The sequence below is a fragment of the Nansenia antarctica genome (genome assembly GCF_963989245.1).
Source record: "Nansenia antarctica genome assembly, chromosome: 3".
NCBI classification, from domain to species: domain Eukaryota; kingdom Metazoa; phylum Chordata; class Actinopteri; order Argentiniformes; family Microstomatidae; genus Nansenia; species Nansenia antarctica.
Genome location: NC_137688.1, coordinates 14,281,527 through 14,298,935, shown reverse-complemented (window position 1 = coordinate 14,298,935; position 17,409 = coordinate 14,281,527). Strand labels below are relative to the sequence as shown.

Genomic DNA, 17,409 nt, shown 5'->3' with positions numbered 1-17,409 from the left:
TTTTGCCAGTTATTAAAAGTGTAAAGCTTCAGATGGAGAACTGTGCTGCCAGATCAGAACCATGCCTTATGTTTGCTTTTCTCCTGCCTCGGACCAACTTCCTCCTCTGGGAGCCTCGGAAATAAAGATCATCAAAAACATGGTCTCCTCCTCTAAGGACTGACGTTTGAGTTGAATATGGGCCGTATTCTATTGAATATGAGCCGTATACTGTTGAATATGGAACGTATTCTATTGAATATGAGCCGTATACTGTGGAATATGGGATGTATTCTGTTGGATCTCAGATATTTCTGTTTATACGGTCTAATTGGTGTTTTAGGGCTTAAACAGGTTACTGTGTATTGTGTGGTCATGCTCCATGAGTTTAGATGTAGGCCTATTCTAAGCTAAACCAAAGGGGGGTGAAAGAGTGGCTGGAAGACTACTGCATGCCTCATGAATGAATGAATAGTTTAATTAATTAATAGTTTAATGACCACACGACCTAGGTCGGTGGAATTTGTTTTCGGTACAGCTCAAAAAGCAGTGTCAAAAAACATACACACATTTTACATGACTATTACATGGACATGAAACACACATAACCACAAGACAAGACAGAACATATTTACAATTTACAATTTATACAGTGCAGTGAGTCAGGTATTGAGAGTCCTTATGGCAGAGGGGAAAAAACTGTTTTTGAACCGGGATGTTTTGGTGGCCAGGGATCGGTAGCGCCGTCCAGAGGGCAACAGTTGGAACAGGTGGTGAGCAGGGTGGGAGGGGTCAGAGATCATTGTATGTGCTCTATTGGTGGTGCGTTTGAGATACAGTGATTCAACTGATGGGAGAGGGGTGCCGATGATCTTGGATGATTTCTTTACTATTTGCTGTAGTTTCCTTTTTGATTTACTGTCCGAGCTGCCGTACCAAACTGTGATGGATGACGACATGTAATAATGGGCAGAGCTGTCATATGTAAAGAGAGATGGCTGGATGTTGTCAATCATGTACAGAGACATAATATGAGAACTGACTTTATATTTGATAAACTATCAATGTGAGATTTCTTTAAAATGTTAAATTCCATTTTGTGGTGATTCTACACAAATGCCCCCTTGCCTGTCAAGGCCTGTCCCACCACACCTCTCTCCCCTCCCCAATCACTCTGTCTGTCCCACCACACCTCTCTCCCCTCCCCAATCACTCTGCCCCCTGTCTCTCTCCTCCAGTGGGTGTGGTGCAGCCCACCCAGATGGTGTTGCCCCCCTCCAGAGAGGAGCTGCAGCAGGGGAGTGGTGCCACGGTGGTTTGCCTGGCCGGCAGGGCTTTCCCCTCAGGCTGGAGGTTGGCCTGGAGGGTGGGAGGCAGCAGCAGGGCCTGGTGGGGGGGGGGCAGACCAACAGTCTGGCTCTCCTGGGGAGGGCTGGCCACCATAGCTGGAGCTCCCTCACCTCAGACCAGTGGAGGAAGGCTGGCTCAGTTAGCTGTGAGGCCAGCCTGGGTGGCCAGACCCCTGTCACACACACCCTGGACCCAGACCAGTGTTCCCAGTAGAGACGCATCGGGTCCTAAGATCACTGTTCCCAGTAGAGAACAAACTTTCATTTTAGGATGTGTTCAAAAGCAAGGACTGTGTATGTGCGATCATCTAGTTATGTGTGGTTATGTGTTTTTAGCATGTTGATGTTCTATCAGCGTGTTGTGATGTGTTAAACATGCAGTTAGATGTAGCGATGTTCCTTTTTAGCACTAACTATTGTGGAAACCACTGGCTTCGACCGGGGGAATTTATACACACCTAACCTATAGAGCATGACACTGGCGGGCGTATTTAATACAGAATATTTAACACAGGGGGTTAAAGTCAAACTTAGATTCTGTTCCTTCAAACTATAAGGATCAGGGGGCTGTAATCAACTACGGTTTTTCGCTAGTTGGCTCTCGAGAGTAGATGGGGTAGAAGGATAGCCGGGGGGGGGGGCCTTTGCGGGAGTCGGTTGGTTAACAGGCTGGAACTTATCGCCGCTAGTTGGCTCTCACCCTCCGTCTCAATCCGCGTAGAGGTTCCTCCACGCTCTGGGGTAGCCGTGGGTAGGAGGTGGGCCATGGGGTAGGTGTAGGGTCCGTGGGTAGGAGGTGGGCCAGGGGTAGGTGTAGGGTCCGAGGGTAGGAGGTGGGCCATGGGGTAGGTGTAGGGTCCGTGGGGGTCAGTTGGTTGGTGTCTCTTGGTCCCAGCCTCCTCCTGTCGGGGCCTCTTCTCTAGGCGTCGCTCGTTACGAACGCACTCTGGCTCTTATTTTTCGATAATGACCAGCTGGCCGTACATTATCCCTTACTTATTCCACTTTTGTCATTGTCCCTCCTACCCTATTATGGTAGAATAGTTTTTGCAATGTTGAAAGCTCAAATTAAAATGGGCTGATACACAAGAAGGTCTGAGGTGACTGAGAACGTATAAGGTGTTAAAGGTAAAGGTATGAGGTGTTTTATAATGATACGGACACTAGGCCATGTGATACTGTGGAGGCCTTCGGTCTCAGGATAACAAGTGGATCTTAAACATTGCTGGGTGTGTGTGGCGTGTGTGTGTGTGTGTCCGAAACTGGCTGTGGAGAAGACAGAGGAGAGGTTGCAAGCAGAGAAGGAGAGACAGGAGAGAAGCGATGCTAGCCCAGGAGGCTGCACTCAAGGCCCAGGGCTCAGCCAGACCTGCCGTGGTAAAGACACTTTCACACACACACAGCAATTTTTAAGACCCACTTGTTATCCTGAGACTGAAGGCCTCCACAGTATTATTATTAATGAAAATACAACTGTATTAGTAGATTAAGTATCTATCTATCTATGTTGTTACTGTAACAGTTACTGTTACAGTTACTGTTCTTTTACCAGTGCTTATGATTGCATCATTTGTTTGTGTGTATTAGGTGTTTATATTTAAACATATATATTTTTAACACCTTTGATGAGTAAAGTGCCGGTGAAATTTGAGCCATCATTAAAACACGTTATCACATGTCGGTGTTAACAGCTAACAAGACCCTCTGGGACACATTGAGAACAGCAGCCTGAGGTACACTGAGGTACAGCACACTAAAAAACAGGTCAGAAATCTTGGTGTAATTCTAGACTCCGATCTAAACTTCAACAGCCACATAAACTCGATAACTAAATCAGCCTACTATCACCTGAAAAACATAACAAGAATGAGAGGTTTCATGTCCAAGGAAGACCTTGAAAAACTCATCCATGCATTTGTTTCGAGTAGACTTGATAATTGTAATGGTCTACTAACAGGCCTATCTAAAGGAGCTGTTCGTAAATTGCAGCTCATCCAAAACGCCGCTGCTAGGGTCCTAACAAAAACAAAGACATTTGAACACATTACACCAATCCTGAGATCCCTGCACTGGCTACCAGTCTCTCAGAGAATTGAATTCAAAATCCTCCTAATTACATACAAATCACAAAATGGTCTTGGACCAAAATACACGGTGCAGCAGCTTTCAGTCACGCTGCTGCATGCTCCTGGAACAAACTCCCTGAAGAAATCAAACAGGCCCAAACCCTTAAAATATTTAAATCTAAGCTAAAAACCTTCATGTTTTGCACCAGTTATGATTAAACACAAACACTTCTATCAATGTCTTTTTTCCATTAACTATTGTCTTTTTAAATGTTTTACCTATTTACTTCTTATATTTGCTTTTATTCATTGTAATTTGTATTTTCTTATGCTCCTCTTGCTGTATTTTTAAATAATGCATGTAAAGCACTTTGAATTGCTCTGTTGTATGAAATGTGCTATACAAATAAACTTGCCTTGCCTTGCCTTGCCTTACCGCTAATGTTGGGTTATCTAGCATGGCTAATATAGTCTCTATGGACTGGGGGGCCGTTCCAATAAAGTGGATTAGTATATCGGCGATTGAAATAAATCAGGCGATCAGGCAACTCGGGATTGGAATTCAAGCCTCAGGTGATTCCTCGAACAAGGATCAGGCTTGTGTCATGAGTGTTCACAGAACACCGGCTTAGAAATCCTCGATATGGGCGCGTGCACGCAGACATAAAGAGCCCCGAAGAGTCGATCTGTCGAAATGAAGATACTCCACTCTGCAGGGGTCCTACATTTGCGCAGCATTCCGAATTATTGATCTTTATGAAGACGGAAAAATAAGATGTAAAATAGAGCAATACTGCCGCAATTAACAAGGCGAGGGAAATGGTTTGGCAAGAAATTGCTGACCGATTAAATGTGTAGGTCATACTAGCCCCAGTTATTGTTATATGTTCATATTTTAATAAATGAATATTTACTACTGTGGTGATATCCGCAGCAGGCTACAAGCCGTCATATCGTCACAATGGCCTAGTGGTATCGACCGCTGCTATAGTATTTATTCGTCATTTTAAATCGGTGGTTCAAATCCTTCTTCAGACACACTTTTTACTGCATTTCGTTGTCTGAATCTAATCTAAAATCTCATCTAAAAAAGTATGTAGGCTATAAAATTATGGTGCAGGCTAATTTACAAGAACTGACACGATTACAATGGTGTTTGAAGCCTTTGCATGAAATCTTCGGTTAAATGTAAAAATAAAAATAAATCTCTTATTCAAGTCTCGAACTCGCAACCTTCGGAACTCTAGCTGGTTGCTTTAACCACTGCGCCAGCCAGACCACTGTGTCAAAAGCAATGCAAGTTAATAGACATACCTATTTATTTTATTTTATTTTTTACACTTTTTAATTTATTTATCTATCGATCTATCTATCTATCACACTTTCAAAATATCAGGTTATCTATCTATCGATCGATCACACTTTCAAATTATCAAATTATCTATCTATCACACAGTCAAACTATCTATCTATCTATCTCGTAAAAAGTGGGAACTAATATTTCCTAAAAGACACTTGATGGAACTGTCGTTCGGGATATAGTTTCCGCCTGTGAGACAATTTTGACGCACGCATTACTTTAGCCAGCCTCTTAGCCTGCTCGCGACCAGAATAACTCGGGAGGCTGTGTTGCATAGCAACCAAACAGCGAATTATTTGAGCCACATTGATGGACCCGAACGCAAGATAAAATTATCGCCGATTAGAACTTTATCGCGGATTTGAAGATAATCGAGCTTCGTGGAATCGGCCCTGGGTCACACAGTGTGTGTGTGTGTGTGTGTGTGTGTGTGTGTGTGTGTGTGTGTGTGTGTGTTCAAAGTTGAAAGTGTATTGTTACAGAGTCAAATTCTTAGACTTCGGTTCCTGACATTGCATTGCAGCAGAAGACATATGACATAATAATTCAAACATAATGCAGGATAAAAAAAAGTAGCCTATCAGTAGTTTTGCATTATTATTATTATTATTATTATTATTATTATTATTATTATTATTATTATTATTATTATTATTACAACATTGAGAGAGAAGGCTGCCATTGCGGAAAATGTGGATGTTTGCACCCTATTTTTATTATTAATAATAATAATAATAATATCTTGGTTTTATATAGCGCCTTTCACAAACCCAAGGATGCTTTACAGATTTTACAGAAAGAAAGTCAGACAGACAAAACAGAAAACACAGAGACAGTGACAGCGACAAAACTAAACTAGGGACCAAAGGCCTTGGTGAACAGATGGGTTTTGAGGGCTGATTGGAAGGTGTCCAGGGTAGGGGCATTGCGGAATCACTGTGGGGAGAGAGTTCCAAGATCTCCCAAGATCTCCAGAGACCCAACCCACCCTCCAGAGACCACCCTCCAGAGACCCAACCACCCTCCAGAGACCCAACCCACCCTGGGTACGAACACTTTGCCCGGCTGCCCTCGAAAAGGCGGTACAGGACCATGGCCGCAAGGACAAACAGACTGAAGCTCAGCTTCTACCCCAGGGCCATCCAGGCCCTGAACACAGCAAAGACCTAGGTTCTGGGCCCTGGACAGTCTGGACGGATTGATGGCAGCTGCTGGATTGAAAAAATCAGGTGTAGTGCTGAGGCACAAATGTGTACATTTCAAGCCTGCAAACTGCGACACTTTAAATGAATGTGCAATAACACTATGTGCAATATGACAACCCTAGTCGTCTTATCTGTACAGTATAGTATAGTGGATAGTGTACATAGCCTTTATTTATGTAAACCAGCTCCTTTCCCTTCTTGTTTTTTTAGTTTTTTTTTCTTTCCTAGCACCAGGGGAGCCACCCCTCCCAAATGTCGTTGTTTGGTACCTGTACTATAGCAATGACAATAAAGACCATTCATTCAATTCAATTCAATTCATTAAATTCAAAGGGTGGGGGCTGCCACACTGAAGGCTCTGTCCCCGAAGGTCCTTAGGTTGTAATGGGTGAGGTAATGGGTGAGGTGAGAAAGGAGAGAGGAAGAGAAGGCTCAGAGATACATAAATAAGCCTGAGATTGTGATGTTAGTCAGAGTTGTTGAGGAAGCTCAACGGACCTCACCCTCTCCTTCTCTCACCCTCTCCTTCTCTCTCTCTCTCTCTCTCTCTCTCTCTGATGGGGATCCCAGTAGGCCAAGGCGAGGGGAATTCCCCGCTCTGCTTCCCTTTACTCAACTCCTCCTGCAGAAAGCCTCGTGAACGCTCCCCACCGGAGTACATCCTGCTCAGCATAATGCTGTCGTCCATAACTCTGCTGACCGTGTTCCTGAACATGCTGGTGATCATCTCCATCTCCCACTTCAAGCAACTCCACACAGCCACCAACGTGCTGCTGCTCTCCCTGTCCCTGGCCGACCTGGTGACAGGGCTGCTGGTGATGCCCGTGGACAGCCTCTTCCTCCTCCAGTCCTGCTGGTACCACGGGACGCTGCTCTGCATTGCCACTATCTACATCATGTTCGTGCTCATCTCTGCCTCTCTCGGCCACATGGTGCTGATCTCTGTGGACCGCTACCTGGCTGTGTGTGACCCTCTACAGTACCAGGCCAAAGTCACCCTGGGCAGAGCATTAGCGGCCATCATTGTGAGCTGGGTCTGCTCCCTCCTCTACAACACTTTGTTTCTGTTGGATCAACTGATCGAGCCAGATGTGTTCAGCTCCTGTCGCGGAGAGTGTGTGGCAGTTCTAACTTTCAACTCTGGGATGGTAGATCTCGTGGTGACATTTATTGCCCCTTGCAGTGTTATTGTAGTACTCTATATGAGAGTGTTTGTTGTAGCCTTATCTCAGGCGCGGGGCAAACAGTCTAAAGTTGTTTTAGCTGGTGTGGCAATTGTAACTGTGAAAAAGTCTGAGAGAAAGGCAGCGAGAACTCTTGGTATTATTGTAGTTGTGTTTCTGCTCTGTTACGTGCCATATTTCTTATTCTCTTTGTCTGGTAATATATCATCCTCAAGTGCACTGATCTATCTGACGTTGATTCTACAGATTAACTCGTGTCTCAACCCACTGATCTACGCATTATTCTATCCTTGGTTTAGAAAAACAACTAAACTCATCCTGTGCTTGAAAATACTGCAGAAATCATCTTCATTATCCAATGTGATCTAGGCCTACAGTTAGGGGTGCTTTATGACATCAGTTTTAGTTTACAGCCCTGTTACCACTCCTATTATTATTATTATCATGCCATAATGGTGAAAATGAACTTTGGGACACATTAAGGGCCTTTTTACACTCCCAACAACATAGATATTTATTTTGTAATGTATATAAAACGGGTTTAGATGTTTGCATGTAATGTGTGTGTACAACATGCAGTCATGTCTGTAGTTGTGTGGACCTGTAATACTGTATGTGTATGTATTAGGAAACTTTGTTGGATTGAGATGTATGTATGTGTATGTAAGAAACTTTGTTGGATTGAGATGTAAAGCTTAATGGTTCAGTACAGCTAAACCTTTGAAAAATCGATATTATTGCTCTCTCCGTAGTACTGATATGTATTAGGCTATGTATGTATTAGGCTATGGATACTGATGCCTGCAAATTATTATTTTATTACCAATTTCTTACATTTGTATGCATTCATGCTGTCATTCACGGTGTGTGTATAGAGGTGCCGTTCATAGTGTGTGTGTGTGTGTGTGTGTGTGTGTGTGTGTGTGTGTGTGTGTGTGTGTGCGTGTGTGCGTGTGTGCGTGTGTGCGTGTGTGCGTGTGTGCGCGTGTGCGCGTGTGTGTGTGTTTGCTTTTGCATACGGCATGTGCATCTACAGTAGTATTTTGTATGTTTTGGTATATTAAGCGGACCCAGGTGTGGTGCAGATAAAGGGAGGCAGACAATTAGGTAGTGGGAAGAAAATGGTCTTTACTTAAGGAATTGCAACCAAAACAGGATACAAACAAGAACTCAAGACAAAAAAAAAAAAAAGGGGAGTCTCAAAAACACTACTCTTAAATTCCATAAGCTTACGTTCACGATGTGACCAACAATTTGAATGTGATGTGTATACATGTATAGTGTTGGGCTTTTTAAGAGAGTCCTATATTTATCCACTGTAATAAACTGCACGGCTACGCCACCTTTTTGTGTCATGAATAACACAGGTTCACTAAAGTGGTAAAAGTAACATGATTCCAGTTCAGTTAAGAGTCTACTTTATTAAGTAAGATAGTGGAGCTTTGGATGGAATAATGAAAGCTGAAAGTATCGGATTAAATGCTAAATACATATGTTTATTGTACAGAATAGTTCAAATGGACTGGAAGTGGTGGGTGGGTGTTTGAGATGTTAGGGCATGTACTTGCCACAGTAGAACAGGAGGGAATGTATGTTGTATTCTTACCACAGCACATACAGTGAGAGGGAAGAAACTACACCCAGGTATCGCTACTCCTCCGCAGCACAAGGCCAAAGAAAGGAATTAGAGGCCGTAACGCATATTCCCTAGTATGAGGATGGTTCATATTCCCTAGTATGAGGATGGTTCATATTCCCTAGTGTGACGGCTATGAGTAGCCTGGTTGTCTGTCTATATGTTTGTGTCTGTACTAGTAGTGTGTGTTCTGGTTGTCTGTGTCTGTGTCTGTGTGTTTGTGTGTGTCTCTTTAAAAACCTAAATAGGAGATGAGTCCAGTCCAGGGGATCCACCCCCCTTGATAATTGGGAAATCATCCAGCCAATCAACACCAACCAATCATCAGAACACCAGACAATCATCAGAGGCCACACCATTTAACCCTCCGGTTGTGTTCATGTTTGCCCCCCCATCCTTGGTGTTCCCGGTCTAATTAGACCGGTCTGATTAACTGCTTCATATCTCCAAAACTACATGGTCAAATTTGATAAATGTGGTACCTGGTGAAAGCTGAGACCTGTGAGATGTTAAAAAATGAACATAGATATGACCAAATTACTGTAATGTGACTAAATACACAGTAGAAATTGAATATTTCATTTCCGTTTTTGAGAATTTCAAATAAGAAGGCCAGTTACAATCTGAAACTCTATATATCTCTGCCAACACGCTGTACAACACACGCTGCCTCAGGAAGGCCTCCAAGATCTCCAGAGACCCATCCCACCCTGGGAACGAACACTTTGTTCGGCTGCCCTCGGGCAGGCGGTTCAGGACCATGTCCGCAAGGACAAATAGACTGAAGCTCAAATGAAGCTCAGCTTCTACCCCAGGGCCATTCAGGCCCTGAACACAGCAAAGACCTAGGTTCTAGGCCCTGGACAATCTAGACAATTTGATGGCAGCTACTAGATTGTAATCAAGTGCAATACTGAAACACAACTGTGAACATTTCAAACCGGCAAACTGCGACACTTTAAATGAATGTGCAATAACACTATGTGCAATATGACAACCCTCGGGTACATAAGGTTCAGAGATAGGAAATGTTAGGATATGTATAGCATAGCATAGAGTACAGCACAGTGTTTTATTTGTATAGTATAGTATAGTGGATAGTGTACATAGACTTTATTTATGTAAACCAGCTCTTTTCCCTTCTTGTTTTTAGTTTTTTTTTCCTAGCACCAGGGGAGCCCCCCCTCCCAAATTTCGTTGTATGGTACCTGTACTATATCAATGACAATAAAGACCATTCATTCATTCATTCATTCATTCATTCATTCATTCATTCATTCAAACAACACATTGGATCAGTTCTTCAACATCTCAACATATACTGTGCAAAATGTGATGAGACATAAACAATGTAGACTATTGGTTAACCTGAATAACTGGATGGGCATATAAGCACGGGAAAGAGAAGGGTTCCCATAACAAACACCTGTTTCATTTGATACATTTCATAAGCACGGGAAAGAGAAGGGTTCCCATAACAAACACCTGTTTCGTTTGATACATTTCAGTGTTTGTTATGGGAACCCTTCTCTTTCCCGTGCTTATGTGTCCATCAGAACAATACCTTCCAGAGTTATGGGAACCCTTCTCTTTCACCCCAGGTAAACAATGTTTAGTCTGGAAGGTCTGGTTTGGATGGGCAAATAAGCACGGGAAAGAGAAGGGTTCCCATAACAAACACCTAATTGTTTAGTTTGAAATGTGTCAAACTGTATATATGAGGTATTTGAACAGGTCTGATACATCCTGGAATGTTGTAGCTCAGTGGTCTTCAACCGGGGGTCCGCGATAATAATCAGTGAGAATTTAAAAATATAAAATGAATAAAAAATATATTAAAATGATATCGAGTAAAGTACAAGCATTAATAGGCAATAATAAACTACTTTTGACAAAAACTATTTACAAAATAAATGATGCCCATGATGCAGAGTCTAACATAAAGTCAGCTGGAAAAAATAACACACCTGTCTAGCAAGCTAGGTGTTGGCTAAAACGCTGCAGTTCGGTCTTCATTGCGAAATTAACGTTAATTAATAACTAGCATAACGTTACTAATTTAGTTACTAGTTTGATAATAACAAACCCGCCTCTTTGCTTCTCTATGCGCCGCTCCTTTACCATTCCGAGGTCAGATCCCGTGGATCAGTATTGGCGCGCGTCTTTGAATTACGCACAGCTATCCACGAGATTCTGGTTGGCCAAAACCGCGCGGAGCTGGCTGCGCATTTCAATGCATTTCCGCGGATTCCGCGGTGCCCTCGCCTGACGTGAAATGCGCAATTGTTGATCACTTGGAGGCACTCGAAAGTCAATTTGAGAAGTACTTTTCTGATGTGCATGTGCCAACGTCTAAGCACAAGACATGGATACGGTTTTCATTCAAAGACAATGCATCCTACGCCTAAACCTGACAGCCGCTGAGGAAGATCAGCTGATAGACAGTACCAGTGGTGTAGTCTAGTTTTTTCTAGTGGGTATACTGTGATTTTGCCCTCCCAGTCAGAGCGACACCTGTCCCGTAGCGACACCCCATAAGCACATTCACTTATGCATACAGTATGCATCTACACCAGTGTTTGCTGCCTTGGGGGGGGTGGCATGGACAGTACTTGTACATCAAGCTGCCTCACGCTACAGGAACAGGAGATAGGCTCCTGCCCCCTAAGGGCCGTTAGGCTCGAGAACCATCGGTTCTCAAGGCTACTTATGTGGTCTTGACTACCTGTCCACTTTCTCACCTGGTTCTTGCTCTCTCTCTGGTGTGCCGACACCATCCTGCTCTCTCTCCTTCTCTCCCTCTCTATCCTCCTCTCTCCCTTTTGCTGTCAACCAAAAGGCAAATATAACAACCAGAGTATTTATAATTTAATAAGAGGTATACATTGAATTCATATCAAATCATAACTTCATTCTAATTGAATATTGGAATGCTGTGGGCAATGCAGTCAGATACTGTCTTTACTTACTCTCTCACCTGTAAGAAAATCGTATGTCCAACTACAAAAAACAGACATTTCCAATGAGTGAGCATTTGTTCCAATGCTTCAATCTACTGTCCATGTACTGTAAATATACCATTATGGTATTACCATAAAGCCCAATTCTAGCAGAATAAGAAAGATTGTATATCTACTTTAATTAAAATAATAAAGTGCCTCCAGTTAGCTCTTTAGCTGTGTGCAGCAGACTAGCTCATCTCATCACCTCTGAGCTAGCTAGCTTGCTAGTTCTTTGACACTATTATTCACACCATGAAACTATAATCAGACACTTTCTAATCACAATAATAACGACTAATTTGAACCAACTTTCTCTGTCAGAGCACAGTAATTATATTTGCTAACGTTTCAACTTGCTTACTTTCTTCTGCAGAGCTTTCACCCAGCAAAAACTCTCTCGCGTCGCACGCGCACACAAAACCAAAACCAAACGTCCACAACCTCTTCAGAACTGCTTTTCGGAACTTCAAAAACACGTCTCCGGTCCGTCCACTTATCGTTCCCCCCCAGAACACTTCCGTTGTGAGAACAGTTCCGTTGTGTTGTGAACTGAATTGCAGTGTTTTTCTACACTTCCGTTGTGTTGTGAGCTATATGCAGCGCGTTTCTCTATTTGCAGCGTTTTTCTACACTTCCGTTGTGTTGTGAGCTATATGCAGCGCGTTTCTCTATTTGCAGCGCGTTTCCGGTATGCAGCGCGTTTCCGGTATTTGCAGCGCGTTTGCCCTTGTCGGCCACCGTATTGTAGCGTTTTCTTGTTGCATGTGTTGTCGGGGGTTGTATGTGTTTTTGACTTTGTATCGTTTCTGTATTTGCAGCGCGTTTCTGTATTTGCAGCGCGTTTGCTGTTAATGTATTTGTTTTGGTCTTTGCAGCGCGTTTGCCCTTGTCGGCCACCGTAGTATATGGATCGCAAGTGCCCAAAATGTGTAGTTTGTTCACATATCTTTGTTTTTCTTCTTTTGAGAGGTGATCTAAATAATCGGTGCTTGAAACAGGTGGTTAATGACAGGTCGGTGCTGCAGTTCTACGGAGTTTCCACTATGTTTTGGCCGCCAGGGCTCTGCGCCAGTCACGTGACTGCAAACTATGAATAGGTGATATAATCATCCAACCTATGTATATTGTAGGCTAGTCTGCGCTATTTCTGCAAAGTTTTTTACGTTTCTGTGCGTACTATGAAATCGAATCCTGCCGGCGCCACTGGTTTCAACCACTGAATAGGAAATATTCTCATGAAGTTCTGGATTCGCCAATTCGCTTTGTGTTGACGACAATTGTTCTAGGTAACTAACTACCACCTATTACAGAGGTACTTCCTCTGTGGTGTGATCATGTAGCCTAGCTGAGGTTCTTCCTCTGTGGTGTGATCATGTAGCCTAGCTGAGGTACTTCCTCTGTGGTGTGATCATTCAGTCCCGACTATTACTATGTCCGAGTGATTAATATGTTACATGGTTGATTGACAGTTAAAAGAGTTTTAATTTTTCACATTAAACATTTTATGAATTTAGTTTTCTCATTTAAAATGTTTCCAAAAAAGCCCCCCGCAAAAAAAGGAAGACAAAACATAATTTTTAATTACAGTTTAATCCTCTTGTCAAAAACATGCCAATTATTTGTCTGTTCCAAGCGAATTCATTATCAGAGTGTTCACATCCTGTATGAGTCTCCCCGCTCTGTGTTGTTTTCTAGTACGCTGTGTCATGCAGCCTTCACAGTGAGTTGTTAACCATGCATGCATGCTGGCCATGAAAGTGAAAATTATCTTAGAGTTCAGAGATATTGAGTTTTTACATTCCATTGTTTTGTGAGATGGAACCTTTGTATTTTATGAATTACTAACTCAAAAATGTCAACTTTTTTTTAAAAATAACACCACACAGGCATTAATAAACACCTAATGGATCAGATTATGTAAAAAAAAAATCAATTTTGACCAAAATGGAGATAGAATTTGTAATGTAAAAAATAGAACAGTTAGATATCTAATCATTCTCTCTCTTCAACACCCTGGATATCTGATCATTCTCTCTCTTCAACACATATCTAATCATTCTGCACCAACCTGGGACTTTGTAAGAACACCAACAAGCCAAAGTGTAATTTGAACAGATTATTAACTATCACTTCTGCCAGGCATCAGCGGGTAGGTAGCCGCCGGTTGCGCCATCCTTCTCTGCTTCCTCCTCCTCATCCTCCAATCGATTCAGCCCCATGAAGGAGAGCTGGGTAATCCATCCAAAACACAAACAGTGTTTCAGCAATCAGACTTATACAAAGTCCTGAACAAGCAAATTTGACAAGACTTGTGACAACCATATCAATAGACATCCTGACATCTGGCTAGCTAAATGCAGATACAATGATATGGTCCCTGACAAAGATACTTTGCTTCTGGGAGATTACTAGAGATGATTTCTATCAGAGTAACTACTATCTTCATCCTCCACCACCTCCTACTCTGACTCACAAGGTTCTCAGTCAAGGCAGCCGGGTCAAAGGTAGATTCCCCAGCAAGCAGTTGGCTGGCCTTCTCTTTGCCAAGGTCTGCTACTAGATTGAGGAGCTTGGCATCCAGCAGTGCCTCCCGGACACTGTGAACTGTGAGGGAAAACAAAGAGCGACGTCATTATTAAAGCAGGAGGGGAAATGGACTGTGAAAGGTGGTGGGAAGAGGCACTTTGCTTATACAGTTCATAGGTCCATATATATTTGGACACTGACAGAACGTTCATAATTTTGGCTCTTTACACCACCACAATAGACTTGAAATGAAACAATCAAGATGTGCAGACGTTCAGCATTGATTGAGGGTAATTTGAGGGTAATCAGATGAACAGTGTAGGAATTTCAACAGTTTCTACATGTGACCCCCCTTTTTTTAATATAGTAGGTTAAACCCTGAACACCATGGATTGAATAGGTTGGAAAACCCTAAAACAAATAGCACACAAAGCAAGGTGGGTAAACTCTATTCACTAAGATAAAAAGGTTCAAACAGTTTACTTGCATTCACTGGACTAACATCACTGATGCCATCGTTGGTATTGTGTGGTTTAAATAAAGTTTAGTAAACCAAGATAGACGAGAGACGCACACAAATAAACAGGTGAAGTTGTTTCTTTGAACAGTAAAGAGAATGCACATTATTTAGAAACTATAACCAGCTATACACACTCTATCTGCCCTGAGGTTACAATGTTAGAAACTATAACCACAGCCCTGAGGTTACAATGTTAGAAACTATAACCACAGCCCTGAGGTTACAATGTTAAACTATAACCACAGCCCTGAGGTTACAATGTTAAACTATAACCACAGGGTTAGGGTTAGGGCCCTGAGGTTACAATGTTAGAAACTATAACTACAGCCCTGAGGTTACAATGTTTGACAATAGAAAACAGGCTTGAACAAAGCCACTTACTCCGCGACGATGGCATTTCATAATTCAAGTGCAACTCCCAAAATAGATCTATCATGTACCGAACAGATGGGCTCACTAAAGCTGCATGCACACCAGGTCATTGCGTTGCACCGGAAGTCATTCATCTCAATGGGGCAGTTGCGTTGATCCGTTGCGTTGCTCTACATTGCGTTTCTTGTCCGTCAGGGTGCGGTAATCAGTCAAAATATTTCAGCTTTTGCGTTGCGTTGGATCCGTCAAAACAACCGGAAGTAAACCGGAAGTAGTTTCTTGACCAGAGCTTTCGACTCAGATGTAAAATCCACCATTGACGAAAATCTTTCATTTGGCTCTACAAGTGTTAATGTCATTTTATGAAGTTTTTATATGTTTTCAGGCGAGAAAGTAACCATACATATTCACAAAATGTGTCCAGTTTATCAAAATAACCCGTTTATATATCTGATGTTAACATACTGACTGTGTCCGCGAATGCTATGCTATTGTTATGCTATCTGAATGGTGTACTAGTTTTCACTGAATAAATCGCGATTTCTTTCAAAGAAGGTAGCAGGTGTGTTTATGTCCATGTCAAGGAGAAGGTACGACTTGTATGACAGTAGTGTGATTAGGACATAAGTTGAGGATATTAGTCTACCTCTGATGCTAACTTGTATGGCATAGTGTTTGTGATGCTAACGGCGCCATCTTTGCTATCTCCTCCGGACATATATATTACCGCTGTGTTGTTGCGTCTGCATCGCACGTTGACGTACTTCAAGCCCATCCCACCAGGTTGCGCCAGAACGGTGGGTCACGGTCCGCGGTGTGCACGAAGCGTAACATTGTTTACTTCTTCTTCATTCTGGTTTCTGCCTTTTCCATGGCGTAAAAGAGACCGTCGACAAAATACTTAGGGCGAAAATGAACTTCACAATTTTGGACTCCGGCCCATGCCTTATGCAGAAAGGTGAGAGAGAATATTTATCATAGCATACCTTCTTTAAAAAGTTTGTTGGCCTCCTCCAGAACCTCAGTGACTTTGTCGTAGTTGTCTTTCAACATGTCCTCTCGGTTTTCTGTGAACAGATATAATCAATGGTCAAGCCAACTCAGTATCCCTGAAAGGTGTCAAAAATAGTTACACAAAGTGGGGGAAATATGGCAGTCCTAAACAAGACTATCATGCTTTATACAACAGTTAGTTCCGACCAAGTAATTTGATTGGACAAGAGGCATTCCATGAGTGCTGATATACAGTATAACAGCACTGGGACCTTTAACTATGTATCACTCCGCCGCACAGATGTTCTACTAAATGACCGTTAATTAGACTACATGTTTGTGTTCAGGTTACTAGGCAACCGTCCATTTGAAGTTCAGTTGCGGAACTATTTTTTGTTTATTTTTATGATTAAATAAACAAACAAATCATAATCTGTTGTCGCTTATTACTGTTAACTAATAAATCGTGCTGTAGAACTGTTGTATAAAAGCAATATCACACTCGAGGTCTGCGGCCTCGTACCTACGACCGAATCACAGCCGTGCTGATATTCAGTATAACACACTCCCTCTCGTGTGATATTGCTTAAGTGTCCTCCACTCACGTTGAACCATGCTGATGAGGTCTCGGTACTTGCTCCGGATCTCACTCCTTCGAGCCGGGTCATCACCATCATCCTTCATGTCTCTCCCATCCTGTCTGGCCGTGGACTCTTCACCTCTGTTTACTGCTCTCCGGCTCATCTTGGAAGAATTAGGTGTTCTGTGGTCTTCTAACCTCTTTTCCTCTTCCAAACTGAGACGTGATGGGGGGGGGGGGGGGGGGGAAACGTTTGGATTAGTAAAGAAGTGTAGCTAACCCTTCTGTGGTGGATGTTGGATTAAGAATGCCACGGTGATTCACTTAGACAGATATATATATATATATATATATATATATATTGTAAATCGATTTGCATGAAGGCTTCGGTTAAATGTAAAAAAAACAACATTAAATTAAATCAAGTATCGAACAGGCAACCTTCAGACCTCTAGCTGGCTGCCTTAACCCCTGCGCCAAACACACCACTGTGATGATGGCAATGCAAGTTGATAGACATACCTTTTTGTTTTTGTTTACACTTCTTTATTTATTTATCTATTTATTTATCTATCTATCTATCGATCTATCACACTTTCAAAATATCAAGTTATCTATCACACAATCAAACTAGAGA

At 42.4% G+C, this 17,409-nt stretch overlaps 1 protein-coding gene across 1 annotated transcript; it reads left to right on the top strand.

Moving 5' to 3' along the window:
• Positions 1–6,516: 6,516 nt before the first annotated feature.
• LOC308153760 (trace amine-associated receptor 13c-like) lies at positions 6,517–7,512 on the top strand (the record flags this gene model as incomplete). Its single annotated transcript, XM_080526952.1, has 1 exon — positions 6,517–7,512. The coding sequence occupies one exon, from the start codon at positions 6,517–6,519 to the stop codon at positions 7,510–7,512; it is 996 nt and encodes a 331-aa protein (XP_080383078.1).
• Positions 7,513–17,409: the final 9,897 nt, after the last annotated feature.